Source organism: Alternaria rosae, assembly GCF_020736505.1.
Source record: "Alternaria rosae strain MPI-PUGE-AT-0040 chromosome Unknown BKA58scaffold_3, whole genome shotgun sequence".
Taxonomy (NCBI): Eukaryota; Fungi; Ascomycota; class Dothideomycetes; order Pleosporales; family Pleosporaceae; genus Alternaria; species Alternaria rosae.
Window position 1 is genome coordinate 1,220,531 of NW_025763572.1, and position 26,771 is coordinate 1,247,301.

The 26,771-nt window shown below is 52.5% G+C and overlaps 11 protein-coding genes across 11 annotated transcripts; 5 read left to right on the plus strand and 6 right to left on the minus strand.

The window, feature by feature from the left end:
• Positions 1 to 592: 592 nt before the first annotated feature.
• BKA58DRAFT_122858 (uncharacterized protein) lies at positions 593 to 3,160 on the minus strand. The gene is made up of 2 exons (XM_046164197.1): positions 2,736 to 3,160; positions 593 to 2,689 (listed from the first exon to the last, which is right to left on the minus strand). The coding sequence occupies exons 1-2, from the start codon at positions 2,942 to 2,944 to the stop codon at positions 829 to 831; spliced, it is 2,070 nt and encodes a 689-aa protein (XP_046027468.1). The 5' UTR covers positions 2,945 to 3,160; the 3' UTR covers positions 593 to 828.
• A 2,925-nt stretch (positions 3,161 to 6,085) lies between these two features.
• On the plus strand, positions 6,086 to 7,264 carry BKA58DRAFT_379923 (phosphatase inhibitor-domain-containing protein). Its single transcript, XM_046169855.1, has 2 exons — positions 6,086 to 6,714; positions 6,770 to 7,264. The coding sequence occupies exons 1-2, from the start codon at positions 6,492 to 6,494 to the stop codon at positions 7,054 to 7,056; spliced, it is 510 nt and encodes a 169-aa protein (XP_046027469.1). The 5' UTR covers positions 6,086 to 6,491; the 3' UTR covers positions 7,057 to 7,264.
• On the minus strand, positions 7,265 to 8,347 carry BKA58DRAFT_379924 (DASH complex subunit Dad2-domain-containing protein). The gene is made up of 3 exons (XM_046169856.1): positions 7,931 to 8,347; positions 7,782 to 7,841; positions 7,265 to 7,734 (listed from the first exon to the last, which is right to left on the minus strand). Exons 1-3 carry the CDS (start codon positions 8,139 to 8,141, stop codon positions 7,589 to 7,591), a joined length of 417 nt encoding a protein of 138 aa, XP_046027470.1. The 5' UTR covers positions 8,142 to 8,347; the 3' UTR covers positions 7,265 to 7,588.
• Positions 8,328 to 11,107, plus strand: BKA58DRAFT_356883 (shugoshin). The gene is made up of 4 exons (XM_046168672.1): positions 8,328 to 8,410; positions 8,474 to 9,035; positions 9,100 to 9,554; positions 9,600 to 11,107. The coding sequence occupies exons 2-4, from the start codon at positions 8,557 to 8,559 to the stop codon at positions 10,880 to 10,882; spliced, it is 2,217 nt and encodes a 738-aa protein (XP_046027471.1). The 5' UTR covers positions 8,328 to 8,410; positions 8,474 to 8,556; the 3' UTR covers positions 10,883 to 11,107.
• Positions 11,108 to 11,239: 132 nt separating this feature from the next.
• On the minus strand, positions 11,240 to 12,338 carry BKA58DRAFT_379928 (uncharacterized protein). The gene has a single exon (XM_046169857.1). It carries the CDS (start codon positions 12,116 to 12,118, stop codon positions 11,429 to 11,431), a length of 690 nt encoding a protein of 229 aa, XP_046027472.1. The 5' UTR covers positions 12,119 to 12,338; the 3' UTR covers positions 11,240 to 11,428.
• Positions 12,339 to 13,132: 794 nt separating this feature from the next.
• Positions 13,133 to 15,294, minus strand: BKA58DRAFT_122919 (centromere protein Chl4/mis15/CENP-N). The gene has a single exon (XM_046164199.1). The coding sequence runs from the start codon at positions 14,813 to 14,815 to the stop codon at positions 13,325 to 13,327; it is 1,491 nt and encodes a 496-aa protein (XP_046027473.1). The 5' UTR covers positions 14,816 to 15,294; the 3' UTR covers positions 13,133 to 13,324.
• A 254-nt stretch (positions 15,295 to 15,548) lies between these two features.
• BKA58DRAFT_123015 (uncharacterized protein) lies at positions 15,549 to 17,209 on the plus strand. The gene is made up of 4 exons (XM_046164201.1): positions 15,549 to 15,618; positions 15,697 to 15,878; positions 15,948 to 16,302; positions 16,624 to 17,209. Exons 3-4 carry the CDS (start codon positions 16,002 to 16,004, stop codon positions 17,175 to 17,177), a joined length of 855 nt encoding a protein of 284 aa, XP_046027474.1. The 5' UTR covers positions 15,549 to 15,618; positions 15,697 to 15,878; positions 15,948 to 16,001; the 3' UTR covers positions 17,178 to 17,209.
• A 210-nt stretch (positions 17,210 to 17,419) lies between these two features.
• Positions 17,420 to 18,626, minus strand: BKA58DRAFT_379936 (Tctex-1). Its single transcript, XM_046169858.1, has 4 exons — positions 18,481 to 18,626; positions 18,382 to 18,429; positions 18,251 to 18,325; positions 17,420 to 18,005 (listed from the first exon to the last, which is right to left on the minus strand). Exons 1-4 carry the CDS (start codon positions 18,484 to 18,486, stop codon positions 17,724 to 17,726), a joined length of 411 nt encoding a protein of 136 aa, XP_046027475.1. The 5' UTR covers positions 18,487 to 18,626; the 3' UTR covers positions 17,420 to 17,723.
• A 350-nt stretch (positions 18,627 to 18,976) lies between these two features.
• Positions 18,977 to 19,426, plus strand: BKA58DRAFT_409858 (uncharacterized protein; the record flags this gene model as incomplete). The annotated part of the gene is made up of 2 exons (XM_046172176.1): positions 18,977 to 19,010; positions 19,065 to 19,426. The coding sequence occupies 2 exons, from the start codon at positions 18,977 to 18,979 to the stop codon at positions 19,424 to 19,426; spliced, it is 396 nt and encodes a 131-aa protein (XP_046027476.1).
• Positions 19,427 to 20,021: 595 nt separating this feature from the next.
• Positions 20,022 to 22,152, minus strand: BKA58DRAFT_123068 (alpha-2-glucosyltransferase Alg10). Its single transcript, XM_046164202.1, has 5 exons — positions 21,929 to 22,152; positions 21,796 to 21,881; positions 21,162 to 21,742; positions 20,974 to 21,111; positions 20,022 to 20,924 (listed from the first exon to the last, which is right to left on the minus strand). Exons 1-5 carry the CDS (start codon positions 22,037 to 22,039, stop codon positions 20,167 to 20,169), a joined length of 1,674 nt encoding a protein of 557 aa, XP_046027477.1. The 5' UTR covers positions 22,040 to 22,152; the 3' UTR covers positions 20,022 to 20,166.
• On the plus strand, positions 22,152 to 23,096 carry BKA58DRAFT_122995 (GINS complex subunit Psf2). The gene is made up of 3 exons (XM_046164200.1): positions 22,152 to 22,337; positions 22,419 to 22,918; positions 22,967 to 23,096. The coding sequence occupies exons 1-3, from the start codon at positions 22,224 to 22,226 to the stop codon at positions 23,076 to 23,078; spliced, it is 726 nt and encodes a 241-aa protein (XP_046027478.1). The 5' UTR covers positions 22,152 to 22,223; the 3' UTR covers positions 23,079 to 23,096.
• Positions 23,097 to 26,771: the final 3,675 nt, after the last annotated feature.

Consider the following 26,771-nt stretch of genomic DNA (forward strand, 5'->3'; position numbering starts at 1 on the left):
GATCTTTGGGGGTGGAGTTCACTACTGTGTGGCTGTGCTTGGTCGGCACTGGTGTGGTAAAAATGGAGGACAATGTATGCAAGAGTGAGATTTTCGCGGGTAATAGAGGAGCGGAGTTGATGATCTACGTGGATAATTCTCTCGATGATGGCGCAGGCGGATGCGGAAGGATGCGAAATTGCGCTAGGCTTCGGATCTGCGCGGCCAGACAGCAGAGGGGCATCGCGGAAACCACACTATTGCATAGCTCGACGTTGAGGCTCCTTGCTAGACAAACACGTGTTCAGGCGGCTAACATCACTAGTTGTGTCTACTGCATAACATCACGCGTGGCCGGTCCAATATGCTTGAAGTAATGTCTTTTCTTTCCATTCCTCTATGTGCTCCGCTAGATATTCCACAATCACTCAAGCCCCCACGGTCTCCAAACCACCAAGCTGCCCTCTACGTCTCAACTTCGCCATTTCGCAGCAACGTAGAAGAAAAAAAAATTAGACATTGGTAAACGCCAGCCCATCGCTAAACCGCCCTAAAAACGAGTAATCTGCCGGTCGTTCGTTGCACAACCGCGATGGAGAAAAATAGGAAAGCGTACTAGACAGAGCGTCTGTACAGGTTGTTGCTGTGATGTGAAGATGGAGAGTAGCCAACGCGCGCTGTGTCTATGCCACGATACCAAGGAAATCATCAGGGCCGCTGAAAAGCAGTGTATGGAGAACAAGTTGACATGATATGAGCTTTTAATGTTCGGTCGAGTGTGCGGAAAGCTCAGCCAGCGAGCCGGTATGTCTGTCGTCAAAGATGTGTGCTGAGGAAATCGCGACTAGCTTAGGCGCCCTCTACCATGTTCATCCTGGGTTTTAATTGCACCATGAAGTCATCCTTGGTACCCAGAACCTCCCTTGGTATCCTGCTGACACGGTTGGCTCCGCTGCGAACAGCAAATCGGCCAACTGCCGAGATGCCGGAGTGATTTGATCGGATTGAGCCAGCATCTGAGGCACCACCGCCAGCAGGGTCACGTATACGAGCAGGCGGTGCGAAGTCGAGTGCAGTGAAGGTACCCGACTTGCGCATCAGGTAGGGACTGGGTAGCGCAGGCAGTTCGTCGTAGGATCCGACGAGGGGTGTGTGTGGTCGCACGGCCGGGCTGTACGGCCTGGGAGCTCCAAGAGGGCTGTCAGGTCGTACGCCATTTTGCCTCTCGCGGAACGAGACTGGCGGTGCGAAGTCAGCGGCGTCGAAGACCATGGAGTTTTCGGTAAGCTTGGCGGGTGTTGGGAGAGAAGACAAAGCGGATGGAGGAGGCAGCGGCTTCTTCATTGGCGCAGGCAAGCGTCCGCTCATCGAAGACATGCCACGAGGGGGTGGATATTGTGAGGAAGCCATGGAGCTGTTTGACATGTGCGGGCCACGGGGACCAGTGGCAGTGTTGCTTCGGAACCGGGGAGGAGCACGCGGGGGAGGAGTCATGGCACGACGAGTGATGGGCTCAGCGAAAGGAGCGTTCGGCTGAGCGACAACGAAGGCACCGGTGCGAGGGTCGAAGACAGTGCCGTCTTGGTACTCCGAGCCGTAGTCTTCAACGTAATCGGTGTATTGGTGGCCGCCAGCAGGCTCAGGCTTCGAGTCGTCAAAGTATTCCTTGTAGAAAGATCGGATACGGTTGGCGCGCTCCTCGGGGTTCTCCTGAGGGTCATCGGAAGGCATGGGGCGGAGGCTCATGGACAGACGGTTGGAGCTGTGGCCGAAATCGTCCACTCCAAGACCAACGTTCTGGGGACCAGTCGAGTAGCGAGGCTTAGGGGCAACTATCTTGGGTCCCTCGCTTTCCTTGGGAGATGGCGGTGTGATTTGGAAACCATCTCCGTAGCTCGAAGTGCTGATGATGCTGTGCGTGTTGGTGTTTTCTAATACAACAGCTTGGGACTGAACGCGTGGCAATGTGGGGATGTCGTTGGTGGTCTGGACAGGTGACTTGCTGACTTGCTTCTCGGTGACACCAGGCTCAGGAATGGAGATGGTGGGAACGTCGGTGGGTTTGAAGGCGGCGTATTGGGTGCTGGGCTCACTGGAAGGCGAGGTGACTGACGGAGGCGAAATGGGAGAAGATTTTTCTTCAAATCGTGGGTTCAAAGGACTGAGAGGAATACCAGCCTCAGGGAACTTGCTGTCTGGAGACCGCGAACCGTCAGGGGATAGAGACTCGCCGCGGATGGGGTGCGAGGTAGACATCCTCTGTGCATTTTGAAGAAGGCCAGCCTGAAGACCCCCCTTCTTTGTTCCTGCGCTTGAAGTGGTGTACATAGATCTAGCGTCGTTTCCATATGGGCCGCGGCTTGCGCTACGGATACTCTGGTCGTCCTTCAGATAGGCTACGGGGCCGTAGGGGTCGTGAGGATCGTGTTGTGAACGCGATAGCGAGTGAAATGACTCCCGCGAGCCATGTAGGCCGACAGGCAGAATGTACGGGCTTCCAGTCTCGATCGAGAGACCTCGGTCGTGGCCTCCTGGGATTTCCTTCTCCGACACGCTCATCTCAGGACCTCCCTTCTTGCCGGGCTTGGTGACACCCTCCATGCCCCAGTCGTGCGACTTGTACTTGTCTTTCGAGTCTTCCTCAGCGAGCTTCCTCTTGTTCCTGCGATGTAAGAAGAATAGGACAATCGTGACACCGACGACAGGTACTCTACATGCCATTAGCGCATTCACAGCTGGACAGAAAGACAACTCACATGATAGCCAGTGCGATGGCAATAGTGGGTACTTGGGTTGGCTTGGTGCAGCCAGGATCGCTATCGTTGGTACATGTTGCGCTGGCGCGGGCCACCAGTACGCGTGTGGCTCTTTCAGCCATGTGAAGTGTCTGGCTTGCACTGCTGGGAGAGCCAACGTGGATGTCGCGATGCACATGGTGCATGTGTTGGTGATGTGAGTGCGGCATGGCTCTAGGACCGATGTCGCATATGAGGTCGCAATCGATAGAGCTAGTAATGGATCCCGGGAAGCTCGTCCTTGGTATTGTCGACGTGACGCTACGGTGCAGGTATTAACAACGTGAAGTCGTAACTCAGTCGTGACAGCTAGTCGGCAGAATAGTATATGCGAAACTCGTTCCGGGGTAGTCGAGGAGTGAGCGGACGGCAATAGCCAAGGTGAGCAACACAAGCAAACAAACTTCGGCCCAAAAAAGAATGACTGGGGTAAGATACGATAGAGCTGCGAAGGTTGTTGGTGGTGGTTGCAAAAAGAGCGACAGGCCCACGGAGAGGTGAGTTGAAGGAAAGAAGACGGATGGGCGCGAAAGGTAGATGAGGCGCCGCACAGGAGCCTGATCTCCGGTTCTGGCTGACAGGCCTCCTGATTGGGCAGACGTCTCAAGCCTTGCACGGGTCAGGCCTGTTACGCCGAAGCAGAGAGTGAAGGGCCCGCGTTCGCCCTTGGACGCAGCCACATGTTTGACCTTGAGCCGGGCCGCTGATTGCATTCCACGCCCTCGCCCACCGCCAGCTGCGTCCCGACGTCTTCACTGCTATCGTGTCTCTCTGCATGCAATCGATAGAGCTATCGTCGTATTTTCCCAGCTGCACATCCACCCGTCGCGCTGCACCCGAAGCCCCTACTGACCTGCAGCTTCAGGAGGCAGCTAGGCCGCACCGTTTATTTTGGATCACGCCCCATGCGGAGCCGCTAGCCGTAATGGGCGTCGCTACTGCAGGAACCCTTTCGTGAACTTCCGTCATTCGTCAGTTCCTCTTCAACAACAGATTGTCGACCAGGGCTCCCGTTGTGAGCTCCAGACCATACGACCGCTCAGAAGCGCCCTGGGCCCCTGAACCATACTATGTAGACGCGAACGCCCGTCTCTCCACGCTGCAGTGTCGTGCTACGTTCCCTGAGGCACAACCGCTCAGCGATCTTTTTTTCGCAGCATAGCCACTCTCGTCCTCTGGTCGCCCAGGGCCCGCAAAAACACAATCCTCCCCCTTTCCGATGCTGTGGAGCTCAAGCTGGTCCAGAACAAACCCGCTCCACGCTCTCTTCATTTCCCGATCCCGCAGAGGCCGAGCGTCGGTTGTGCACGACCTGCGACGGCCTTGCGTTCTGCATGTAGGCTACCCCGAGCCCGCTTCCGCTTAACGACCGTCATTTATTGAGATTGTGCTATTCACCCGTCATATTTGTTCTGCTCCCCTTTTGACATGTGAAACTCTTCGCAGCCTTATGAAACTCATAGGCATTGAATGCGCAGACTGTGGTTGCAGTCGTGCATCGCTTTTTGTACGACGACTGTTGAGGCACGAAGGAACAGCCAAATCTGCCTCACCGCCACGATCATCGCACTACGAGACCCCTTCATCACTAAGGAAATTACCCGTCTTTCGCCATCGGAATCGCCATCAAAATCGGCTTCTGGTGTTTGATGAGCGCATGGTTACCGGCATAATGTCTAGGCCTTTACTGCAGCCTTATGTATACGCTTTGTTATCAGGAGATTACTCCATGTGATGTCATTTTGGACGACAGTGCACTTGAGTCATTCATGGTTGACTTTCAGTTTTGAGCCTACTTGTTAGTCAAAGAGTATATTCTCCTTGCGCACGCACACATCGAGAACGACTCTTTGCGAATCTTGAATCATAGATCGGTTGACGGTGGTGTGAACTGTAACCCTAAGCGCCAGAAAGTGGTTTGTACGGCAAGTGTCACATCTCAGACCTCGTGGCGGGCGACCTTCACCTTTCCATGCATCCTGAGATCTACCTATTCCCGGTGGAGTATCTCGTTCTTCCATGTGCGTCCTGTTTTGATGGTAGTAGACTCGAGTCCAGCTAGTTTCCTTTTCCAGTCTCCCGCATACAAATACATATACTATGTAACAATCTGGAGACTGGAGTTTCCCGATGCTCTCGACCTAGGATGGATCGTGACGTTTGGAAAGCAGCCCTCAAGACATGTATCCCCTATGACTCGAGTGTCGGACATATGGACGAGCAACGCCTACAGCCGTAGAAAATTCATATCCTTTCCAGTCCGAGACGAAACAAAGGTAGGCTAGTACATCGGAAAGCGACCAGTGCTGGTATGCCAGTTTCCAGTGATTTCAAAAACTCCATGTTATGGGATCTTCTGTAGGCTGAGGTACACACAGGCCGGAGTCGCACGGTACTCATGAATCTAGAAATACTAGGATGATATCAAGATCGATTTATTCGGGCGTGTGCATTCTGGATTCCATGCAAAGGTTGATTCAATGAAGAATGCTTATTTGTAAGCGAGTCCGTGGATTGCCTCGATAAGCAGGCCTTAGAACCTATGGGGTACGAAAGGACTAGGATACCAGATGCCTTTCCCGCGCATTAAGCGCGCAGTTCTTGAGATAATGAGTAGGGGGTTCTGTGGTATTGGTATTGAGTGTTTCGAAGGAGATGTATTCGCATCATACGCTGCTGGGCGTTCTTTTCCTTGTCGAAACTTTTGACTGGGTCATATCGTAGGCGCCCATGTTCAGCAGAAGTCCAGCGGTGACTGAGATCGGTTGCACAGCGTCTGTGTAGAAGTTGTGGGATGCCTGGAAAGTGAGCCAATGTCTGCTGGATATTGGAAGCGACCCCGTTTGAAGAAGTAGTCAAAGCCAACTCGGTTACAATTTGGTTTCTAGTATGTCATGACTGTATCAATTTAGCATGTATGCTCGAGCAGGTGTGATGCATCCTCTGGTGATGCAGTAGCATTTTTGGTGTTGATTACACGAGCAAACTCCGTCTCGTGAAGTGCGACGCAGTTACTTCCTGCTCATCCGTACACGGATGAGATCATGCTCGCAAAGTCTTCGAAGCCGTCAAAGGATGCTCCGACACAACAATCGATCTGTCCAGGTTCTTGGATGTGGCGTGCACGACTGTCAGATAGTTCGAAAGAGGTGGGCGTCCTCGTGAGTCAAACCGCATGCTCTGGTTAGCGCTAATGATGTCCGCGGACGGATGGTGAAGGGTCCCTCATGACGAAAAAGAAAACATAGCACAGCGAGCCGTGCAGCTGTATATATGCAGCGTGACCTGGGTAAGGATGCACGACGTGGGCCGGCAAGTGTGCGGCAATACAGCGTTAGCGATGGAAGCCGACAGAAGCGATCGTGGGGACAGAACGTGGCTGGCCAGGAGCGGGAAGCACCGAGGAAGCACCGATCCACCATGACGCATTGGCCATCCTCTTCTCACGAGACAAATCACCGTTGAACAACAAAGACGTACATGCAACACGACATTCACCTGTTACCGACTCGCTGCTCACCCTTCACACCCTCTTGCTACTTTCTTTGATTACAATTACCACCACTTCGCTCAAGCTCTGACGTTGGATCCCGAGAAGGGCTTATCCCCAGCCCTGCAACTCGCGATTCCCTTTGGTCCCTGCGCTGCGTAGCTACGCCCCACTGCCACCCCAACTTCTTAAGGGTCCGATCTCCCTACACAAGCCGCACCTGCAACATGTCGCACTTCAGCAATATGGCCGCCCCTCACACGCTATCTCCTAGGAGTGCTACACCAAACTCTGGGAGCCGAACCATAGAAGTTCGACCCCAGCCCGTATTGCGTCTGTCAGCACCTTCCGGTGTGCTTCGTCTACGCGCAGAGCCATCAGAACGTCGACACATTCAATGGGCCGAAGACGTGGTCGATAACGAAGGCATGGGCAAGAAATCTTCCAAAGGTACGATGATCCGGTTCGCGCGATGCTGTTATGGCAAGGACTAACAAACTCGAAGTTTGCTGCATCTACCACAAACCCCGCGCCGCTGACGAGTCTTCTGACGACGACTCCTCGGACTCATCGTCAGACTCAGATTCCGACTCCGAGCCCGACAATAGTACTGCAAGGCCTGCTGGGCGGATGGGCGGAGCGCGCGGTAGACGGCCACATCAACATGCTCATAACGATTGTGAGGACGTCCACGATCACGGCGAGGGTTCTAGTACCCCGCAAAAGCACAAGCGCCAACGGAGGAAGCCAAGCCCAAATGCCTACGAGAAGATGCCGAAGCAGAAGAAGTAAGCTGTGCTCTAGCTGGTAAACTTCCGGTGTCCACTGGGGGTTAGTCAGTACGACTTGAAAACGATTTTCATTGCTTGGAGTTACGGGTGTCCATGTGGCACGTCATGATTTGGACTGCGTCATTGCATAGCGCTGGGATGGACTTGAATAGTCCGCAAATCGTCGCCTTGTGTGGCTGGACGTGAGACATTAGATGCAGATGAGCATTATCTTATAGCATTAGAATTGCACAGGCTAGGCTGGAAGCCTCAATCCCTACCAAACGTCTCCTCATCCTCCTTGTCTCTGATTGGTACAGTTTTCACCGTTCTTCCATGTACACGCTGTTCTGCAGTTGTATAATCAATTGCAGATGACAACAGGTTCGACTGCATTGGCGAGACATCTTTGCTCGCGATGTTTTGCGGAACAAAGTGAACGAAATGCACGTGTAGCCGATCGCGCGCCAATCGTCACTCTTGTCGTCCGCCCGAACTGAAGTGTCAAGCGGTGCGAAATTTCGATCCGAAGATAATGCATGTGCGAGACCCGCTCAGTCCTCCGCAGTCGCTGCATTCGCCTGTTCTATGACCGCCGGCGCGTGTTGTGTAGGAATGCGGACAAGCGTCTGGGGCAACGGTGGTCCATCTTCTGCCTTCTTTTCCGTCTCATCCTCGTCTTTCGGTTTTGGAAGTTTTGCTTTTACGGATTAGTGCTTGCTGGACTTGTGAGAATGGAGAACATACTCGACGCCATGTTTATAGCTCTTAGCACGTTATGCCAGTTTGATAGCACTGCTGCGACCGCTGATCAACCGCAACGTTAGTATGATGTTCCTATTATGCCGGCTGCGAGACCTATCGATCCAACTTTCTGCGTGCAACGCCCGACATACCTTCTGTTCCATCTGACAATGTCGATAGCTTATCAGCGAGCATCTGCATCTGGTCTGCAAGCCCTCCGCTTAGTGCTTGCAGGTCCTTTAAGTTGGCTAATTCGGCTTTCTTTTCTGCAATGCGCGCGAGCAATACGGGGGATTGTTGCTGGGACCCGCCCATGGACTGGTTGCGGAGATGTGAGGGAAGAGGCCGCGTGAAGTTTGACATATTTCTTAATCGATCAACATTCAGTTGACGGTGTCAGATAAGTAGCTGGCGAAGTCGAGGTCGGAAGTAGTAGGGTGTTTTTGCTCGTGTGGATGCGTTGGCAGGAGGGACTCCTTCCCCGGGGGTACACGTGAAAACTGATGTGTTAAGCTTCTTCGAGTTTTACTATTGTGAGATACGTGTGTTACCACCATATTCGATGTTGCCCTACTGCATCGGTGCACGCATTCGTACCCCTCTCGTCACGTGGACGCGCTCTTGGCGCTAGCCTGTCTGAACTTAGCTTTGTTGCTATGTAAACATGCAATGACGAACACAGAAGGAACACCTACCGACGCCCTAGAGTATCAACGCCACGACAACCGCGCAACCGTCTGCAACACTATAATTAATCTCGACATACCTATCTGCGCATATGGCGCGTCTCAACGAGCCGCCGATTGCACCCCAGCCGTCGGCGGAATCCATCGAAGCCCTCAAACGACGCTTTCTGAGGCAAAACCGCGAACTCGCGAAGACGAATTCGATCCAATCTATCCGCATTCGCAGCCTCGAAACCGACTGTTCGCGACTTCTTGCCGAGAATTTGGCATTGCGCGAGCAAGTCTTAAATCTCCACAACACGATTGAGTCGCGTCCGGTACTCGACCAATTTGATGTTGTCAAAACACAGCTTGAGGCCAAGCTATCAGAGCTCAGCAGCCTAGTAGCTGGCCTATCGCAAACAAGAAGCGGAGGTGGGAAAGACAGAGGAAGACGGAAAAGCCAGATGACAGCGAAGAGGAAGAGCGGAGAAGAGCGGCAATGGAGGAGTGGACTGGGTCTTCAGGAGGTTGAGAACGCCATGCTGCCTACTATCACGGAAGACAAATACTATCCTCGCAGGACAATGGGGTACGTCTGGATCGCGTTCCAAGTAGTGACACGTACAGACGCGCATGAAACTAACTTCTTGTAGTGCGGACGAGCTTCAGCAGACCTTAGAAGATCCAGACAGTCAATCCCCTGACATTGGCCCTCCACCAGTTGCCCGATTCGAAGACGAAGATCCCATCGGTTTCGACCCCAGCCCCGCGATAGAAGAACAGCGAGAAGAAGCTGCAGACGATGGTGAACCTGCATTATCGGTGAACCTCGAGACGCGTAAGAAGCGACGCGAGAGCGGGCCCAAGCTCAATATACGTCGTGTATCTCTCTTCGAATCACCGGAAGAGACTGAAGAACCAGTCGCGAAGCCTCTGCGCACTGGGGCCAAGCGGAAGTTCAGCGTTCAAGAGGATGAGGAAGTGAACCAAGCCAAGAGTGATGCTTTCAGGTTCAGCCGCCGGAATGCCCCAGGTGCTTCGGACGTGGAGGCGTCAAATGATGACTCTAGACCTTCTTCACTAGAACGCCCTCCCGTCCTTTCGGCTAGTAAGTACCCCCAAAGCAACAGTGTACACAAATCTGACTTAGTAGAACCCGTCAATACCGATCCAGTCTTGTCGCCAAAGAAGCAACGCTCTTCAGGTCAAGATAAGCCAGACAAGCCAGCACCTAAGGGCCGCAGCCGCCCTCGATTGAATATCACGCGCAACACGACGTCAGACCTCCCGCTTCTACCCATGCCTGAACCTGTGCCTACGGCTGAGATTGTACTTGACTCTCTACCCCCGAAAACGCCCGCCGTGGAAGAGACCTTCTCTCCACCATCTACAGAGCCGTCAACACAACGACCAGACAACAAGGACACACCACCACCAGGAGATCTCAATTCAGTAGATCAGACCGGTCAAGCCGGACGACCGGGTAGACGCGCCCGTCCCCAAGTCAGTTACAAAGAGCCCAGTCTCAATGTGAAGATGCGGCGTCCAGACGCCAAGCTGGTAGACGCGGTGATCGATCGCAGGGCCAGTGTAGATACCCAGAACATACCTTCTACATTGGTCAAGCGTGACGCCGATGGCGAAATCGCGTGGAAGCCAGTATCGACAGTGACTCAACCGAGGGGTGAGGAAGAACCTGAAGCCGGAAGCCCCTTGAGACAGAAGCTTGACCGAAACCAAGATTCTAAAGCATCACCAGCTTCAGTGACTGAGCCAGAAGAACGATCCACGACGTCGAAAGCCATATCTGCGCTCATTACCGAGACTAGCACCGCTAAGAGAAGAGTGGCTACTTCAACTGCAGGACCCGTGTCGGAGCCTCTCAGCTCCAAATCTTCGGATCTTCCTGTTTCAAGCAAAGATACGATAGCTGTGAAACAAGCACCGCAAGAGAAGGATACTTTGGCTGTATTCGACTTCACGGACTCGTCACCTGCTGACACTGGGTCTAACCCACGTGCCCGCGTCAACGAACTTGCCAAAGCAGCAAGAAGTGCACGGCGACACTCCGCTATGCCCACATCTTCCACGTCAACGGTGCCGGACGAGCGCAGAGCTGAAAGGGAAAAGGCGGAGGGAGCGCTTCCTTCCTTGCATAAGCGCACTGGAAGCGGAAACGTGAAAAGTAGTAGTACTATGAGCTTAGCAAGGAGCAATAGTACTAATGGTAATGCTAGAAGTACATCGAGTGCTCGAACGGCAGTGAAAGACAAGAAGCCTTCCACTGTAGGAAGCTTGCCGGCCAATGCTGGCACGAACGACCTCAGGACGAAGGTCGATGGTGTGGAGGACGCAAAAGTACGGGACAGAGAGAGGGAGACGGGCACCCTGAGAGCCGAACGCGCCGCTAGTCGACGGAAAAGTATGATGCTTTAGGGATGGGCGGAGGGTACAATGTAGACATTGGAAGCTTTTTTTCTAGTGTATTGGCGTTCTGAGGGGCATGACATGAGCTCTTTCTCCATAGCGGTGGCGTTTCTTTGCGAATGATACCTGATCTCACGAGATCGTCTCATGTTTAGTGTAATTGGATCGCCTTATGACTATTATGAAGTCTGATGTAACGTTATATTCTGCAAACATTTACTCCGATGTTCTTGTTGGCATGGTCTTTACACATTCGTGGTTCGCTATGTTGCCTCTTGGATGGAATTTCTCGTGGGCCGTTCACGAGTCATTATGCATCATCTACTGCGTATGGGATTACACCTATCGCTTTAGTTAGTGGGAGCAGGGCTATGGAAGAGTCCTTCTGTTAGCAAACTACACGCGGACAAGAGTGAATTGTGGTGATGATGTGAGTGGTTGTATTGTTGTTCAATACATGTCTCCTCCTCCAAACGCGCCTCTTGCCTTCCCTCGACGTGGCGGAACGAGTGTCCAGTCCCTTTGCTTGAAGCAGTCTCTCTCTGAATGCCACATCTAACGGTCCCTGTCCTCGTACCAATCCTTGCTACCGTTGTTGCTGAAGACCCTCTTGAAGCCCTTGGACACAGCGTCAGTGACGCTAAAGTCATTGAAGAGCCATTGGTTGCTGTGTCGGCCATAGTACTTGAACTCCTTGGGCTCCTCGCTCTTCGCACTCCTGCCACTGCCAACGCTGTTTTGGGTGTTCCTGCGGCTGCGCTTGTGAACGCGCGGCTTGCTGAACTCTCCTGGCGCGACGCCGACACTTTCAGCGTGGGTCTTGGAGCTGGGCTCAGCATGCATGACGCGGAGACCAGAGTACTGCGAGTACTGCGAGTCGTTGGTGCCCGTTGTGGACGTTGTTGCTGATTTGGTGAAACGGGGCATGATGCCGCTGTCAATAGAGGTGGATCGGGCACATCGCTGGGACAGAACTGAATCGGAGGTGGTATCTCCATTGGTCTTGGTGGTGAAGTAGCTGTTGGATTGGTGTTCGAACGAATCAAGCCTTGAAGTCAAGTCTTGTGCGTCGATGCGTTGTTTGTTGTAGTCAGTCATCGGCAGGATGGTCGGGGACTGAGTGGTAAATGTGACGACGTTGGGGTCTTGGCTGATAGTAGAGTGTGTTTGATGGTCTCGAATCTTGTCTGACTTTGATGTTGAGGCTAGTGATCTGGAACCAATGCTTGTAGGTGGTGCTAGCATCGAATGTGGCAGTGTATGCTAGGGGTATTAATCAAGTATATATGCTTTCTCTCAGAGCACGCCAAGACTACCTCTCTCACCACAAAATGCAGTCAAGACTTATTCCCGCTTCCAAGCCTCTTGGGTGGAGTCACGGGTTGGACGTAGGGGAAGTCGGCTCGGGACAAACGTTTATCTTGGCCCAACCATAAGCTTCATCCAACGCTAGTAACCCACTTTATCCTGCAGCGTTGACAGTCCTGTTCGGATAAACGCTATCCTACGCCAAATACGAGAACACATGACCTCTAACCCTTGATCGTAACGGTCAGCCTTACGGCTGTATCGGCACGCAAAAAGGCCGTGCTCTAGCCACAGCAAGCCACACCCAATCCTGGTTCAGCAGCAACCTAGTCATTCTTAGCCGCGAATGCATGCTACTGCAGCTATGACATCGTTTCTGACAACCACGGCTAGGCACAGGTCCGATCTTTCCGGCTAGCCATTAAGAGATCTAGCTGTGGCTTGTGAAGAATTTTGACTGACCCAGGCCTTGTGTGGCTTGAAGGGTTGAGGCGCACGAGTCGGTCAAGTCATATGAAGCTGCGTTAAAGGGTCATACTAGCTGGGTCGGGAAGCTCAGCAGGCCCATCAGAAAGTGACGTTGCTGTTGTCTGACACTGTAACCAGAAAGAAACTGTAGTCTTTGGTGAGAGATCGCATCGAAGGATGTCAATGACCGCGAGGGCAGAGCGCTGATCTGCCTTGCGCGAGAGGGTCCACTCTTGATACCTAGGTAGAAAGCCCGGAAGTGTTGGGCACATCTCAAGCAGTCGCCGACCATGTGCTTTCCGTGCTATAAATCAAATTCGGACGCGCGTTAAGATGCATGTAGGATGACGTGCAGGAAACGAAGATAAAAACAGCTTACAACTAGAACAAGCTTGTGCAGGTGACTTTGGAAGGACCCTAAGGCGCTAAGCAAACATGCGTGTAACACAGGAAGAGCAGGAAGCGGCATCTGACAGCAATTGGCTTCGTTTGCAAGGCAGAATGCAACTTCGACCTTTCAAAGTTCACATTCAAAGCTAAGCCTTCACTACGGAAGCACAATATCATATCTTGTGTCAGAGTATAAGAACAACGCCATGCGCCGCATGATCGTAATGGGTATATGGATATCAGAAACACCTGCCAGCGCCGCGCATTGTAATTTCAAGCACCAGTTCATACTCCCGGGACACCCCCTTTGCTCCGAATGCGCCCGTCCTTGACCGAGCCTATTGTGACACCTGCTTCGCCAGTCATCCAACCTGGCATCTTCTCGCCATCTACAATGCCCTCTTCAACCAGTTGTCTGATGCCAGCAAATACATGCGTTCCTTGGAAAGTGACCCGCACATTCGGTACCCAGCCTTCTTCGCTTCGTATTTCCTCGAGATCTTCCGCGGTTCTATCGAGAAGGGACGGACGGCCACGTCGCGCCTGGTGGGAAGTTTGGGCATCGAGGTTCGATGTCTCACCGTCTACTTGTGTCGCAGTGCTGCCACTAACGGGAGACGGGAATGGGTCATCAATGCGAACTTCGACTCGTTCAAGGCCTTGACCATCGTCGGGCTGCGCCGAGCTACCGAACCGGCCAGCGGCTATCTCTTTCCTACGTTTGGCCTCTGAAGACTCTTTGCCGTCCAGTGGTCGCTTGGGCCTGCCTGGCCCAGTCTTGTCGCCTGCATTCTTCTCTTGTCCGTCGCCTTTTTGTGTGGTAATGAAATCTAGTGCATTCTGGCTGAAACTATGATCCTGAAAGATGCTCCAACCACCTGCTGCTGCGTTGCTCTTGCCGGGACCGCGGTACGTGAGGAGCGCATCGAGTGACTTGGTGGTAAAGTTTGTGCTTGTCAATTGGTAACGCGCAGAAGGTCGCGAGAAAGCTTTGGGTATTGCCTGTTGCACGACGTCCCTCAGATGTCGCCCCTCATCCCCGACGACCTGGCCGGTGAGCGTTGCTAGCGACGAGTATACGAAAGGCGAGCCGTTTGGCCAGACGAAGAAGACTGCTTTCGCGCTGTCCGTGCTACTGGACTCTACGGTCAGCGATGCCTCGTTGCTGTAGGGCGAATCGTGTATGTAGACGCGTAGTATGGTTATGGGCGATGTTTTAATCCGTGTCATCAGGTAATGCGCCTTCATGAGTGGCGTCAGTTCTCTTGCGAGATTTGACATGAAGGTTTGCGCTTGGAAACGTGGGAGGTGGTCTGAATCGTTTGTGACTTCCATGTCCGTAACTGGCGATCGCGCACTCGGTATTTTGGTAAGACGCTTGGCTGTCCAGCGCAGGGCATTTGGATGATCGAGGAGGTACTGGATCTCGGACGTTGCCAGCTGGTACATGGATATGCCATGTCGCCAGTCTCCCTCGAGTATGCGGTCGAGCACCTCCCTCCTGCCACCTTTGCGCGCGGCGAGCTGTTTGTACGTCTCTTGGAGCACCTCATAGCTTTGCGCCGGCTCGTATATCTCCTCCTCAGCTTCGTCCTGTATCCGATCGCCGAGGAGGTATGGCTTGCAGAAGTCGCGGTTCTTCTTGCTGAGCCATTGCAGCGCGAGCGATACGAGCGATTGGCGGGAGAGCTTGGTGAAGGTTCGCTGGACTTCGCGGTGGTTTACGGGCAGACGGTGGGAGTGGGGGATGTTCTTGTAGTCGGGGGCGGTAGCCATCACGTCGATGCGCTTTTGTTCTACATGGAGGGGTTGCTGGGCGTTGTTGATCGGACGATGTTATCGATAGTGGAGAGTCGCGACGCGTCGACGAGGAACGTGGGCCACCACGTGACATGGCCTCCCCACCTGGCCATCACATCTAGCCTTGGAGGTACCGCGTAGCGAAAGACATATGCTCTCAAGCCACAAGTCGCCTCGAAGCGCTTGAGTTCGAACACTTTCGATCTGGTTTCTTTGACTTTGACCCTTGTGCGGCTAGGTAGAATGGTTGTGCCCCTACCTGGGTAGTCTCCAGGCCTACTGCGGTGCTGGTCCGTCATAGATGACTATATAGTATTACCAATGTTGATACACGTGAAGCTGTCCCCAAGAAGCCTGCAAGATCACTTGAAGACTGTATCTCGTTGACAGCCATACGTACTCCTACGGTCGCATCCAGCTTTACTATGGCTAGGAATATTTTACCTTATTCGCAAGACTCAAGTGAGGATTGATTACTTATTTCTTGCCGAAGATAGCATGTAAATGCCGCATGGAAAGTGCCGCTTCTCAGGTCTGGGATCCACCCAGATCGCCGGTCCAGTCTCGGACAAAGATGCTCAAACGCGATTGGCTGTCGGCGAGTTGAACGTCTTGATTACAAACAGTCAGTGTTCAGGTGTGGTGAGGAGAGTCCTCTGTGCTGACGGTGAGAGCGGTCATGAGAGACTCATCGCTTCGTCAATGTCCAAAGTTCTCAGTCCTAGTAGTTACCGACAACTGCCTTTACATTCAAAGTTTCGAATTCGAATGCAATAATCGTTTGCAAGTCCAACCGCACGTGGAGTGAGGCTCGGCGTAAACGCGGCCTGGGGTTTACGGTCGCTAATACCAAGTAGTCAGCTACCGCGGGGCTCCCATTGATCGAGAACGCCCTACTCACTTTGACGTTCATCCACGTCACGACACCCGCACACATCCCTCTTGCTTTTTGTACTCTCTGCAGCCGCTCGCGCAAGAGAACGTGTACACCAATTCCGCGAACTACCCGACGACGCCGCAGCAAAATCTCATCTCGCAAATTCAGCTTCTGCCACGCAAGCGCGATCGGATCGGGCCCCGGTAGAGAGCCGACTCGCACTTTCTCAACAGCATACTACCAGCGACTTGACTACATCGTCGTCCAGATAGCAAACAAACGCCCATGTCCGCCTACAAAGGGCAGCGGGGGCCCAACGTGTCCCAGTACATCGCGAACCTCAACCAGCTGTCGCCACAGCAGGATTTGCTCGCTGATCCAGCGCCCGCTGAGGACTTCTCCGACTTCCTGAACGGCGACTTCTTCGACGCGGACGGTGCTCGCAACGCCAGCGTCGACTTTGCTTCTACCAGTGACTTTGGCCTCGGTTTCGACACCGAGCAAACACAGCCGTTGAAGACGGACGGAGAGTCTCCGCGCAACCCCAGCATTAGCGTCGACGCGACTATGGACTTCAACCTGAATGGTAAGCATTCTCCCGTTCTTAAAGCCGTCCTTTTATCCTGTCGATTGGGTTGTTGCCAATCGAGACTCGTCCTTGTCAGGCATCGTACTCGTCGTCCAATTACGCGGACGAGAGGCGCATGCACACCCCGCCTTGTGTGCAGTATGCATCGTCACCCCACACCATATGTGCTAGCCACTCACCACATGGGATGCTGATGCAGCCAAACATCCCTGCAAGCACGTAGTTGCTTGTTGCGCTGAGCAGAAACACCATACACGCATATTACTATCCGACTATAGTAGCCTTGAGCACCCATGGCTGACTTTGATACACTCATAGGCGACTTCCCGTTCACCGACTTCAACAACTTTGGTACGGCTCCAGCCTTTGACCCGTCTATGCCACTGGCGCACACTCAGCCTGCCCACTACCCGCTCGCTCCCAACTACGCCTCGCCTGCCTCCTCACTATCCCCTGCCGCACAAGGCTACGACCAGGCTTCGAAGAAGCGCAAGCTCGATAACGCCGCTCCTATCATCCCGCAATCACTCGACGAGAACGCCCGCGTAGCTGCTGAGGAGGACAAGCGTCGCCGTAACACTGCTGCAAGTGCTCGCTTCCGCATCAAGAAGAAGCAGCGTGAGCAGGCTCTCGAGCAATCTCAGAAGGAGGCCCAGGAGAAGGTCGCCAAGCTAGAGGCGACCATTCAGCAACTGCAGACAGAGAACGCATGGCTGAAGGGCCTCATCACTGAAAAGAACGGCGGCAAGAGCACCACAGACGAGCTCCGGGCGCTTATCAGCAAGCGGGAGCAAGCCGTAAGCGGACGGAGTAGCACTACGCACACAGATGGCGTAGGTACCCAGGCCGAGAGCCAAAAGGCAGAGGCCTAAAAGCTGTTTTTTGTTCTTGACCTGCTTTCTCTGTACCCTGTTGCTTAGTTAACGTGGTCATTCTTTACTTTCGCGTACTGAGTGTATACTCTGCCACGCTGCTTCCATGGTTGTATGGGCGAGAAGGGATATGCAGTGGAATCAGTAATAGCATGCCATGATGTCCAAGTAGACGAGCCCATGAGTAAATAGTCGATACCATCTTCAACACATACAATGCAACTTCAACCATTATCGCAGCAAAAGACGTCGGGTGAAGAAGCAGTAGGTATCAATTTCGCCATGTCAACTCGAAGAAGCACAAGACTATGCACACTGAGGTCACACTGAGGTTTCAACGCCGTACCCATGAGAAGAACATCGATCTCGAAGCAAAAACCCATCCCAAGCTCACCTCGCACCTTTGAGCAAGCGATTCACATAGCTCTCGCTCGCCCCCTCCTTCACAGTCTGCGTCTTGGCTCTTTCTATCTTGATTGATCGTTTGTATGGAAGATGCGATCGCTCCCACACGGGCCCATCATCGCCCTGGGCGCTATAATCCCTCTAGATAGCGATCCAGGTGATCGTGATGACGATGTCCATGCCCTTCTTCTCGGCAGCCTCCCACTTGTAGCTGTATGTGCCATCCTTCTCGTTGTTCCAGAAGGCGCCGACTGCGCTGTGCATGCCGCGGCGGCCGTGCTTCTCAGGTTCTGCGGGAGAGCCAATGTGTTGGATCACCGTGCTGTTGGCGATGTACTTGTAGGCAGGTTGCGCGGGAGTTTCAGGGGTGGAGGTCTCGGATGCAGGTGTGGTCTTGCTGATGAGAGTCTTGAGGATGGATTGCTGGTGTGGGCGTTAGCAAAGGCTCTATGTGGGATGAGGTCGCGTGCATGATTGCGCAAATCGGTGTCGCAACCATTCGCTGGCGCCTCCTGTTGTCTAACAGCACCACCTTGAGGCACTCGCAGATATGCGAAGCCGCCTGAAGTTGGCTTCTTCTACCCTAGAGACCGGACGCGAACTTTTGACGGGGCTAGTGGCGCATTTGGTTGCGCAAGCTAGCGCAGGGAAATATAATTGAGACTTACGATGATCTCGCTGTTCCACTCTCCAACCTTGGTGTGGTCATATGATTCTGCGGAACCGATGGCTTGCTCGCAGGCCTGAAGGATATTGTCAGCTCATGCACCTTCATCCCGGCGTATGTAGGGCGGCATACCTGTTGGGCAATCTGCTCCAGCTCGGAGGTAGGAAGCGGTGACGCGGACTGTCCTCTGTCAGTATACTTTCTATGCTGTAGGCCGATGAAGATACGTACTGCCATAGCGATGGTTGTTCTGTGTAGGGATTATTGATGTAAGGACTTGTTGACTCGTGAAAGTATGTCGATGCCTAGGACGGTAATGCTGTGTAGTGAGGCCAGTGTGAATGTCGTGTTTACTCCAAGGATTAGTGTTTGGCCTGAGCTAGCGTCGGCGGCCGGAGTTGGACGTGGCACAGAGGGACCGGGCCATCCCCGCATACAGCCTCAGAGCCAATGAGCGTCGCCTGTGCAACGCTGTCACGTGGGCGTCATGATAGGCCGACGCAAGTCGCGAGTGCATGGGTTCCCATCGCGACCCGCAACATCGAGCTTTGACGGCATTGTGAAGCAGACTTCTTCTCTCCAACTCTTTCCCACCACCACAATTTTCGTCTGAAGCTGCACCCAGCCTTGGATCAACCGGCACCCGTCAATTGTCCATTCTACCTTGTCAGGAACACCATCGCAAAGCTCGCGTCGCAACTTCAGTGGGGCTGCTATCACCATCGTCATGTCTACCCAACCGCTTCTCCAAACTGCCCCGGGTACGTCGCGTCCTTCTGCCCTCCCCAACTACGCTTACTAACTCTCGTGTCTAGGCAAGCGCATCGCTCTCCCTACGCGCGTCGAGCCCAAAGTCTTTTTCGCAAACGAGCGCACCTTCCTTTCATGGCTCAACTTCACCGTCATCCTCGGCGGCCTCGCAATTGGCCTGCTCAACTTCGGCGACAAGATTGGCAAGATTTCCGCCGGCCTCTTCACCCTCGTTGCCATGATGGCAATGATCTACGCCCTCTTCACCTTCCACTGGCGCGCAAGGAGCATAAGACTTAGGGGTCAGGGTGGCTTCGATGACAGGCTGGGTCCTACCATTTTGACCATTGCCTTGTTTGCCGCCGTCATTGTCAACTTTGTGCTGAGACTGACAATGGGTGGTGAGCAGCATCACGGCAAGAACTAGAGGACATGACACAATGGATGAAAGCACGGTGGGCGCATCGGGTGGTATCCATTCTACGTTTCTATGATGCGCGAATGAGTATGCGCAGTTTAAGAAGAAGGAAAAAGTATGCAGAAAGAAGGTCAGAACGGGCAGTCAAAAATGACATGGGCAAAGAGAACCGACGTAAAGCACACCGTTGGATTGATGGAGAGGGCGTTTCTTCTTGCGAGTAAACATGGTTATGTTTCTAGGAGTATTGTACAACCACATAATGTCATGGACGTCGAAGTGGGGCGTTTATCATGTTTGCATAGTCCATTCGACCAGCCTCATGCTTGAACAGGTACTAACCATGTATACTACACGACCAGAGCAAGAAATCTGCAAGTCAAGCCCATCTCCCCGAGGAATTGTACTAGTTGTAGAGACGATTCTTGGGGTGCAGTGGAAACTTCCCCAAATTCTGTAGAAATGGTCTAGATACAAGTGAATTTAGGCAAGAGAAGGGAAGGCCCCACAAATCTGTGGCGGTATTGTACAAATTTGTCCCTTTAATAAGTATGGCAAAGTGTGAGAATCGGCCTTGAGCTTAATGCTAAATGAGCACGATTTCAAAGAGCTGAAGTGCGCCCGAAGGCGCAAAGATACTCATGTTATACCCCATTTTGATGATTGTTACCTAAGATGTGAATTCCGCAGTAGCACCAAACATCGTCTTGAGATTCAACATTCATCTCCCTATAGCTTCATCTCCAGCCCTACCAGATGAACCTCTGCAGGTTACCAGGCTCGCTAGACCACGTGAATGTGCGGAACAAGAACGTATATGAAACTGCTGCGTTGATAGCGAGCAACCAAATAGTCTCCAAAACCAATCTAATGTCGTATCGGTATCTCGAGTTCGTGGTTTGACCACACGGCACATGAAGCCGCCAAATGATCCACGGAATGATAAAATAACGAGGCTCTACGAGAGGGGCAGTGATCACTGATAGAGCAGTCGTAGCTAACCATATGATAACAAAGCTTATCTGGCAGGGATGGCGATCAGCTGTGTCTTTGGAGAGGTCGGTTGGAATCTTCTCTTCCGGTGCTTGCTCCACCACTCGTGAGATGGTCTTCGCTGGTGAGGCAAGCGCTTGGATCGTAGACCATGCACAGGCGTAGTATACTGGAATTGCGAGGTATTTTAGCGCTGGATATAGTCGGAGCATCTTGAAGACGTAGAAAACATAGTGTCGGTTGTCGGCCAAGGTGTACGGGTGGATGATGGTGTTGAAATGGACGGCAAGGAAGCTGCAGGCTAAGGAAAGCCCACTTGTGAGCAGCGTCGGAAGCCCGAAGCTAGAGGCGATACGGTAGTCGTGACACGCTGTCTGCAGACGCATGGGTAGAAAAGGAACAAGCGGTCCAAGCAAAGATCTGACCAAAAGTGGCGCTGAAAAGAATGCAATGTATGGCCAGATATAAAGCATCTGAGGAAAATGGATGGTAGCTGTATGGGCCGATTTGTCCCCTCTTCATGTCAGCAGTTTGTCGAAATGGACATGTAAGATGACGCTTACCAAGGACAACACTCCCATTCCAGGCAACGAAGCCAGCAAACAGACCTAAAAGGGTGATATAAGGTGAAGCAACCTTCAGCACTAGCAGAGGTTGCCGTAAGGCGGCAACGACCAAGGACAGCACAAATACAACAACATCTGATAGACTATCAGTAACTGCTTTAGTAGGTACCCGTAGCAAATCATACCTTGGAGCCCCGCATCTTGAACAGAGTAGTCGTGAACTGTACCGTCTTTCCAGGCGGTCTGTATGGCCAATATAGGGTCTGCTCTGTCTGACATCGTCGAAGGTGCATCTTTCTTGAGCGCATCGGCAACGGCAAGTCCGGCGGGAAAGACAGCCACCCAAAAGATATTAGTTTGCCGGAAGAGAAGTGCGAACACACCAAAAGACACTGCGCTGGAATATCCCGTGACAGTTCGAATCGATTGCGAATTAGCCAGATACGCATAAAACGCCAGTAAGACCGCCAAAGTCGACCACACATCTGTGTAGTACAACGCCGAGAAGAAAAAAAGAGGGGGGAACAGCGCGACATTGAGAGCGGAATGAACATCAACCATATAGGTAGAGTCTTGTGTGGCATGGTTCAGCCTTGCTTTCTTTTCATTCTCGGTCAAGCTTTTGCTTCGGTTATCACGCGTTCGAAGTATACGCAGTATACCATAGCTAAGGACCAATATGACACAAAGGGCTTGGGCATTCACAAGCCGCAAAGAACCTATTTCACAGCCTAACAGTGGCTTGTATAGTTTGGAGATCAAGTATCTTTGGTCTTTCATTAGTATTGTTCAGTAAGCCGATGTCAGAGGCAATCGTACAGGCCAGGTGGTGTTGTGATCTTTGGGTCCCATGAGTAGTCGCCTTTGCAGTACTTTTGGGCCTGGGGAACATGGAAGTACTCGTCCTGATGTTCTGTTAGTATTGGAACGCTTCGATATCGTCGAAACTTGCCAGGTAGGGGTTCGGGACTTTGTGCATCACTTCGCCATACCATGTGGCCATGAGCCAGACAATGAATCCTATAGCGCTGGGGAAAGCCCACATCTGAAGCAGAGGTGCCATCGTTCCGCTTGGGTCAATTGACTGATCAGCTAGAAGAAGTCGTGGTGTTGACGCACATCCGTGGACAGTTTGGAAGACACGGGTAATCCTGATCAAGCTAGCGCACCGCGGCCCGGGCGCGTCTTCAATGTTCGATCCCAAAAGTTAGACAATCACTCGAAGTTGCGAGACCACGCGTCGCAACATGGCATTGCCTCTCCCACCGGGGCTGACGCCCCCAGAAATAGCGTTCCTATGCGAAATGGAGCTCGTTACTATCATACCGCGACAAAGACTCGAGGGACTGGAGCTTCTCGGTGTATGTGTGCCCCTCCAACACCCCGCGATTATTACTTGTATACTCGCACTGCGCGTGACCTAAGATTCTGATGGTTTATAGGGCCCCATAAAACCTCTCATTCCTCCGCACCGAACGGACATCCCTCTGTGGCTAGCCCTACTACTCAAGCGCCAGCGCCGCGCCAACATACTTCCTCCGCCATGGTTGAACACACACTCTCTAAACGCCATTCTCGAGCATGAGATCGAATACGCAGAAACGTTTTCCCCACCGCCTCGACTGCCGCCACAGCCCTCCAATAATACGATTCCTACCTCTCCACCTTTCCTACTCAATTCGACGGCAAGAGGATCGGCAGACGCTTTACCATACCACTGGCTCGAGTTAGGTGAAATGCTGCTCGAGACAGCCTCAGACGACTTTGAGGAACCGGATAGTGTACGGAAACTGCTGCGAGGTCTGAGGGAAGTGCGCATGGCCAAGCTCAGAAGCGGTGTAGACGTCCTAGATGCGGGAGGCGGATTCAAGATGAACGGTGTAGGAGGTATGGAGGTAGGAGAGGGCAGGACATTCATTACCGGTGTCATTGATGGACTGAGGTACGTATTAGACGGAAGTGGTGAGTGGGTAGTGCTAACAGTCAGTAGAAAGATCGCAGCTTCACGAGAGCAGCAACGAAAAGATCGGGACAGAGAAGAGCTGGAAAACGGTTACTCTGGTACAGCCGACTATGATGACGACGAAATGGATATGCAGTGAGCTCGCCCACGCGCTGAAGTGACACTTTCTTTCGCATTAGCTTTCGACTGGAGCTGTTGCCTCAGAAGAAGATTGAGGCATCGGCCATGCGCTATCAACAGCCACGCTCATCATCAACCTTATCCACGTCCCTCTCGACAACATGAGGTTGTCTCCTCGACATGTACAATCCGGTAACATTCCGAATTGGACCCGGCGTAGTACACTATTAGTGTCAATACGCTCCCATCCGCTCAGTCCGGATGTAATCGGCATGGTAGAGAGGACTACAGCATCTAGAAATCTTGCCGAGGTTGAGGGATTTAAGAATTCACTCCAAGGCCATATACGCCGTTCGACCCGGGACCGCGAATCTGCGAGAGCCACGCTTGAAGTTGACACTTTGAGCGAGCATGAGTTTTCAGACTGGCGTCGCTTTTGCCAATGCCTCGTTCAAGATGGCATTGCAAGGCATTGCACTAGCTGAAATATGGAGGGATGCGATATTTCCAAAACGAGACTGTCACAGTACAATGCATTCACTTTACTCGGCAATGTTCACTGACGTATTCGATCCGGAGACATCCATTGCATACGACGAGGACGATCATCTATACCAGATAGAACTTGCTGTACACCCGAGGCGTTGCGAACGTAACCACAACACGCCATTCTCCAGCCGCGATCCACATCGTTCACCTGACTTCTGTTGCCCCATGTAAATCGGCCAGAAGTTCCGATGTGTAATTCCAAGGGACCCTTCGCATTCAAGGGACAAAACGCGCTGATGTGCAAGTCATGACAGAGCGATATTGGCCATGGCGCCGAGCCTAGAACAAGGAGCAGCCTTGAAGAAGGCCCGTCAAGGCCGTTCCTCGGCCCGCGAGCGACGTTGCGTGACAGCACCACAGGCAATATCCCAAGAAGAGGGTTGCGATAACATGAGTGAACGCCTCGATGCGAAGGGGTCCTGTCAGCATGCGCGTCATCATAGCCTGTGCGAGGCACTGTCTGCATGGCCATTCTACGGCCTCATCGGATGAGGTCAGTAGAGATCATTAGAGCCGCGCCGGAGCCGCACAATCTCACCCAGACCGAGTCTCGACTGCAGATACCAAGGTGTGCATGCTTGATGAAATTTTTAGCAATACTTGGGCTGAGAGGCTCATGTTGATGGGCCCGTGTCGTGGAGGGCGGCAATGCGCGTGACGGGGTCGATCAGTGCCCACGGCGCACAAGCAAATGATTCATGTACTTCCGGTGGTAGGTCGCAAGTGATAGGGAGCAGCAGTCTAGACACCGCGCAATACTTCAGCGCAAGTACGCTGTTGTGCGCATGTCAGAAAAAGGTCGCGATGTTGCATTGCGAATGAGTGTTGCGTCACGCATTCTTACGAGTTGTCAACTATGAAACGTTAGCTTAACAACAGCAATTAAAAAATTAGAATGACTGAAGAATGATCCCGGGCACTCTACCCACCCTCCATTTGTCCGGGCAAGCCGACACGTGGTGAAGACATGGATGGAGCCTTCTGTTCTCGCCTGGCTCTGCTTACGCTCTCCGCGCATATACCCTAGCAGTCGTACTCCACCTTGCTAAACACTATACTGGAACACCGCAGTGAGCCCAGCAAGCTGTCTCTTCTAGCCCTGCCGTTCGTGTGCTCGTAGCAGATCGTAAACTCTGCATCCTTCCAATAGACACAAGAAGCAAATATGACGAAAACGTTATGCGTGTTGTGCGTGACAAAGCACGCAACGCCTGATCAGGCTTGACGCATGAAAAGTGCGTGTACGTGAATCGCGGCTATGCGCAAGGCAATGGCATAACTGACCAGGGTCGTGAGTCGTGTGGAGACAAAAGAAAGAAGTATGATACAAACCAGAATCTGGGTAGACTACGGACAGGTGAGGAAGATGAAAAGGAAAAAAGAAGGTAAGTTTCGTATATGCAATGAGCTGTAACGGGCGACGTTGGAGCGAAGATGGTATTTACCATGCACACTAGCATCTTGTTAGTATTGTCCGAAGTACCAAGATCTGGTCGATTCGACCTACAGTAGTCTCTTAAGGATCTCATATAGAGAACTTAATTGTAGTCGCCAAGTCGGAATCGTGAAGCGGTCACCATGGCGAAAAGCGGTCCGCCGCCTGGCGCGAGAGTTGGATTCCTTGGAGCAATGTTCTGGGATGTATGTGACAATGGCGCGCATCGCATCGCAACGCATGATGAGAAGCAAATCGATCCCGATGGACGTTAGTGATCGAAACGTGGTCGACAACTGCGAGCTGCGTTGCCGTCCTTTCCGAAGTGTTGTTGCACCTTGAAGCGTTTCTTTCTGTATTGTGTCGCGAGAAGACATTGCTTCTGATTCCAAAAGCAGCAAACTGCGCATAAGTCGACATCTAGAAGCGGTCCTGTCGTTCCTCGCGACAGAAAAAGCAACTCAATACCGTTGATGGGGGGTACGTTGATTTCTTTTCCCTTCGTATAGCCACGTGCGCACGGTACATCTCGTGTCGGACCTTCCCGAGGCTCTTTCTCAAGCCAGAACCAACAACCTCCCACCACCACCGACAATGCTCACTGCAGATCACACATACGCAATACCTTCCGCCTGTCCACTGCAATAGCTTACCAGGATGTTGATAGCTGTCTTCAACACCTCTGTACTATGTTACTTGTTCCAGTAACGGAACAAGAAGAAAGAAGAACGTGAGACAGGCCTCACACGCCTCAAGTGTGATCTGACGCCAGCTTTCCCTACATATTGTAAGATGAACATCCGGGTACCTTACACGGTTCACGAAGAGGCGAAATTGGAAGCGGGTGTGTACATGAAGAGATTGACAAGGATGTGCGATTTATTCCGCGAATGGGGTCGAAGCGGATACTGACACGGGAGGTCCGGTCTGTGGATTGTACGAGAAACTCGAGTTTGCATGACATCTTTCCATGAAATATTTGAGAACAACAATTGCTTGCGCATGGAGATGTAGCTGCAAACTAAGAAAGTTTCTGCAATGTAGTAATAAGTTGGATATTGCGATACGTATGATGCCATCAACCTGCAAATTGCATTAGTATCAGAACGTTGAGTGGAATGACGTGTTACGTGTGGTGTTTGTAGTTGCATGTAGGAAACCTTGCAACCGACCATGCGGAAATCCAGATACAGGCAGCCTCACAGTGTGGATCAGACCTGCATACTTCCACGACGCTGTGTGCTGCAGCATTGCGTTGTGGCGTCAAGTCGCCTGCGAAAGGTCAAAGGTCTCCCGAGCTCGTTGTAGCCACAACCATTTTCCTGACGTAGATGTGGCGTCTTCGAGACCCCGGGGAGATGAAGCAGAGGACCGTTGACTACGCCGCGGGCAGAAAACTATAGTGGTGGGGGAGCTGAGATCCTGCAGGAACCAAGGCTTCGTTCCTTCAAGGTATTGGAGTCGAGATGTTCATAAGATATTCCTCAAGTGCGTCGATCCAATCTTAAAAAAAAGCGACTTTTGGAATGCTCTCAGACGTGGGAAACGATAGCCACGACTCTTCTAACTTGGGTAGCAGGTATGTTGAACGTTCAAGGTGACGAATTAAATGTTTGGCCGATCCTTGAGCGCGCCTTACGCAACCTTCGTGACAGGGGTGCGTGAGCCGAGCGCGCGTGGAAACGGAAGACGTGATGAGACGCAGGGCAACCGCGAGGGATGCGCAAA

What these genes read in the sequence shown, in the direction of transcription:
- BKA58DRAFT_122858 (XM_046164197.1), bottom strand. Translation starts at nt 2,944, where the DNA reads ATGCCGCACTCACATCACCAACACATGCACCATGTGCATCGCGACATC. An exon ending in GCCATCGCACTGGCTATCAT is followed by an intron (nt 2,690 to 2,735) that starts GTGAGTTGTCTT and finishes AATGGCATGTAG; the next exon opens with AGTACCTGTCGTCGGTGTCA.
- BKA58DRAFT_379923 (XM_046169855.1), top strand. Translation starts at nt 6,492, where the DNA reads ATGTCGCACTTCAGCAATATGGCCGCCCCTCACACGCTATCTCCTAGG. An exon ending in GGGCAAGAAATCTTCCAAAG is followed by an intron (nt 6,715 to 6,769) that starts GTACGATGATCC and finishes ACAAACTCGAAG; the next exon opens with TTTGCTGCATCTACCACAAA.
- BKA58DRAFT_379924 (XM_046169856.1), bottom strand. Translation starts at nt 8,141, where the DNA reads ATGTCAAACTTCACGCGGCCTCTTCCCTCACATCTCCGCAACCAGTCC. An exon ending in ATTGTCAGATGGAACAGAAG is followed by an intron (nt 7,842 to 7,930) that starts GTATGTCGGGCG and finishes GCGGTTGATCAG; the next exon opens with CGGTCGCAGCAGTGCTATCA. An exon ending in AGCTATAAACATGGCGTCGA is followed by an intron (nt 7,735 to 7,781) that starts GTATGTTCTCCA and finishes AATCCGTAAAAG; the next exon opens with CAAAACTTCCAAAACCGAAA.
- BKA58DRAFT_356883 (XM_046168672.1), top strand. Translation starts at nt 8,557, where the DNA reads ATGGCGCGTCTCAACGAGCCGCCGATTGCACCCCAGCCGTCGGCGGAA. An exon ending in TATCCTCGCAGGACAATGGG is followed by an intron (nt 9,036 to 9,099) that starts GTACGTCTGGAT and finishes AACTTCTTGTAG; the next exon opens with TGCGGACGAGCTTCAGCAGA. An exon ending in CCCTCCCGTCCTTTCGGCTA is followed by an intron (nt 9,555 to 9,599) that starts GTAAGTACCCCC and finishes CTGACTTAGTAG; the next exon opens with AACCCGTCAATACCGATCCA.
- BKA58DRAFT_379928 (XM_046169857.1), bottom strand. Translation starts at nt 12,118, where the DNA reads ATGCTAGCACCACCTACAAGCATTGGTTCCAGATCACTAGCCTCAACA.
- BKA58DRAFT_122919 (XM_046164199.1), bottom strand. Translation starts at nt 14,815, where the DNA reads ATGGCTACCGCCCCCGACTACAAGAACATCCCCCACTCCCACCGTCTG.
- BKA58DRAFT_123015 (XM_046164201.1), top strand. Translation starts at nt 16,002, where the DNA reads ATGTCCGCCTACAAAGGGCAGCGGGGGCCCAACGTGTCCCAGTACATC. An exon ending in TATGGACTTCAACCTGAATG is followed by an intron (nt 16,303 to 16,623) that starts GTAAGCATTCTC and finishes ATACACTCATAG; the next exon opens with GCGACTTCCCGTTCACCGAC.
- BKA58DRAFT_379936 (XM_046169858.1), bottom strand. An exon ending in TGGAGCAGATTGCCCAACAG is followed by an intron (nt 18,326 to 18,381) that starts GTATGCCGCCCT and finishes AATATCCTTCAG; the next exon opens with GCCTGCGAGCAAGCCATCGG. An exon ending in AGTGGAACAGCGAGATCATC is followed by an intron (nt 18,006 to 18,250) that starts GTAAGTCTCAAT and finishes CGCCCACACCAG; the next exon opens with CAATCCATCCTCAAGACTCT.
- BKA58DRAFT_123068 (XM_046164202.1), bottom strand. Translation starts at nt 22,039, where the DNA reads ATGGCACCTCTGCTTCAGATGTGGGCTTTCCCCAGCGCTATAGGATTC. An exon ending in AAGTCCCGAACCCCTACCTG is followed by an intron (nt 21,882 to 21,928) that starts GCAAGTTTCGAC and finishes ACAGAACATCAG; the next exon opens with GACGAGTACTTCCATGTTCC. An exon ending in GAATGGGAGTGTTGTCCTTG is followed by an intron (nt 20,925 to 20,973) that starts GTAAGCGTCATC and finishes TGACATGAAGAG; the next exon opens with GGGACAAATCGGCCCATACA.
- BKA58DRAFT_122995 (XM_046164200.1), top strand. Translation starts at nt 22,224, where the DNA reads ATGGCATTGCCTCTCCCACCGGGGCTGACGCCCCCAGAAATAGCGTTC. An exon ending in AGGGACTGGAGCTTCTCGGT is followed by an intron (nt 22,338 to 22,418) that starts GTATGTGTGCCC and finishes GATGGTTTATAG; the next exon opens with GGCCCCATAAAACCTCTCAT. An exon ending in GGTGTCATTGATGGACTGAG is followed by an intron (nt 22,919 to 22,966) that starts GTACGTATTAGA and finishes AACAGTCAGTAG; the next exon opens with AAAGATCGCAGCTTCACGAG.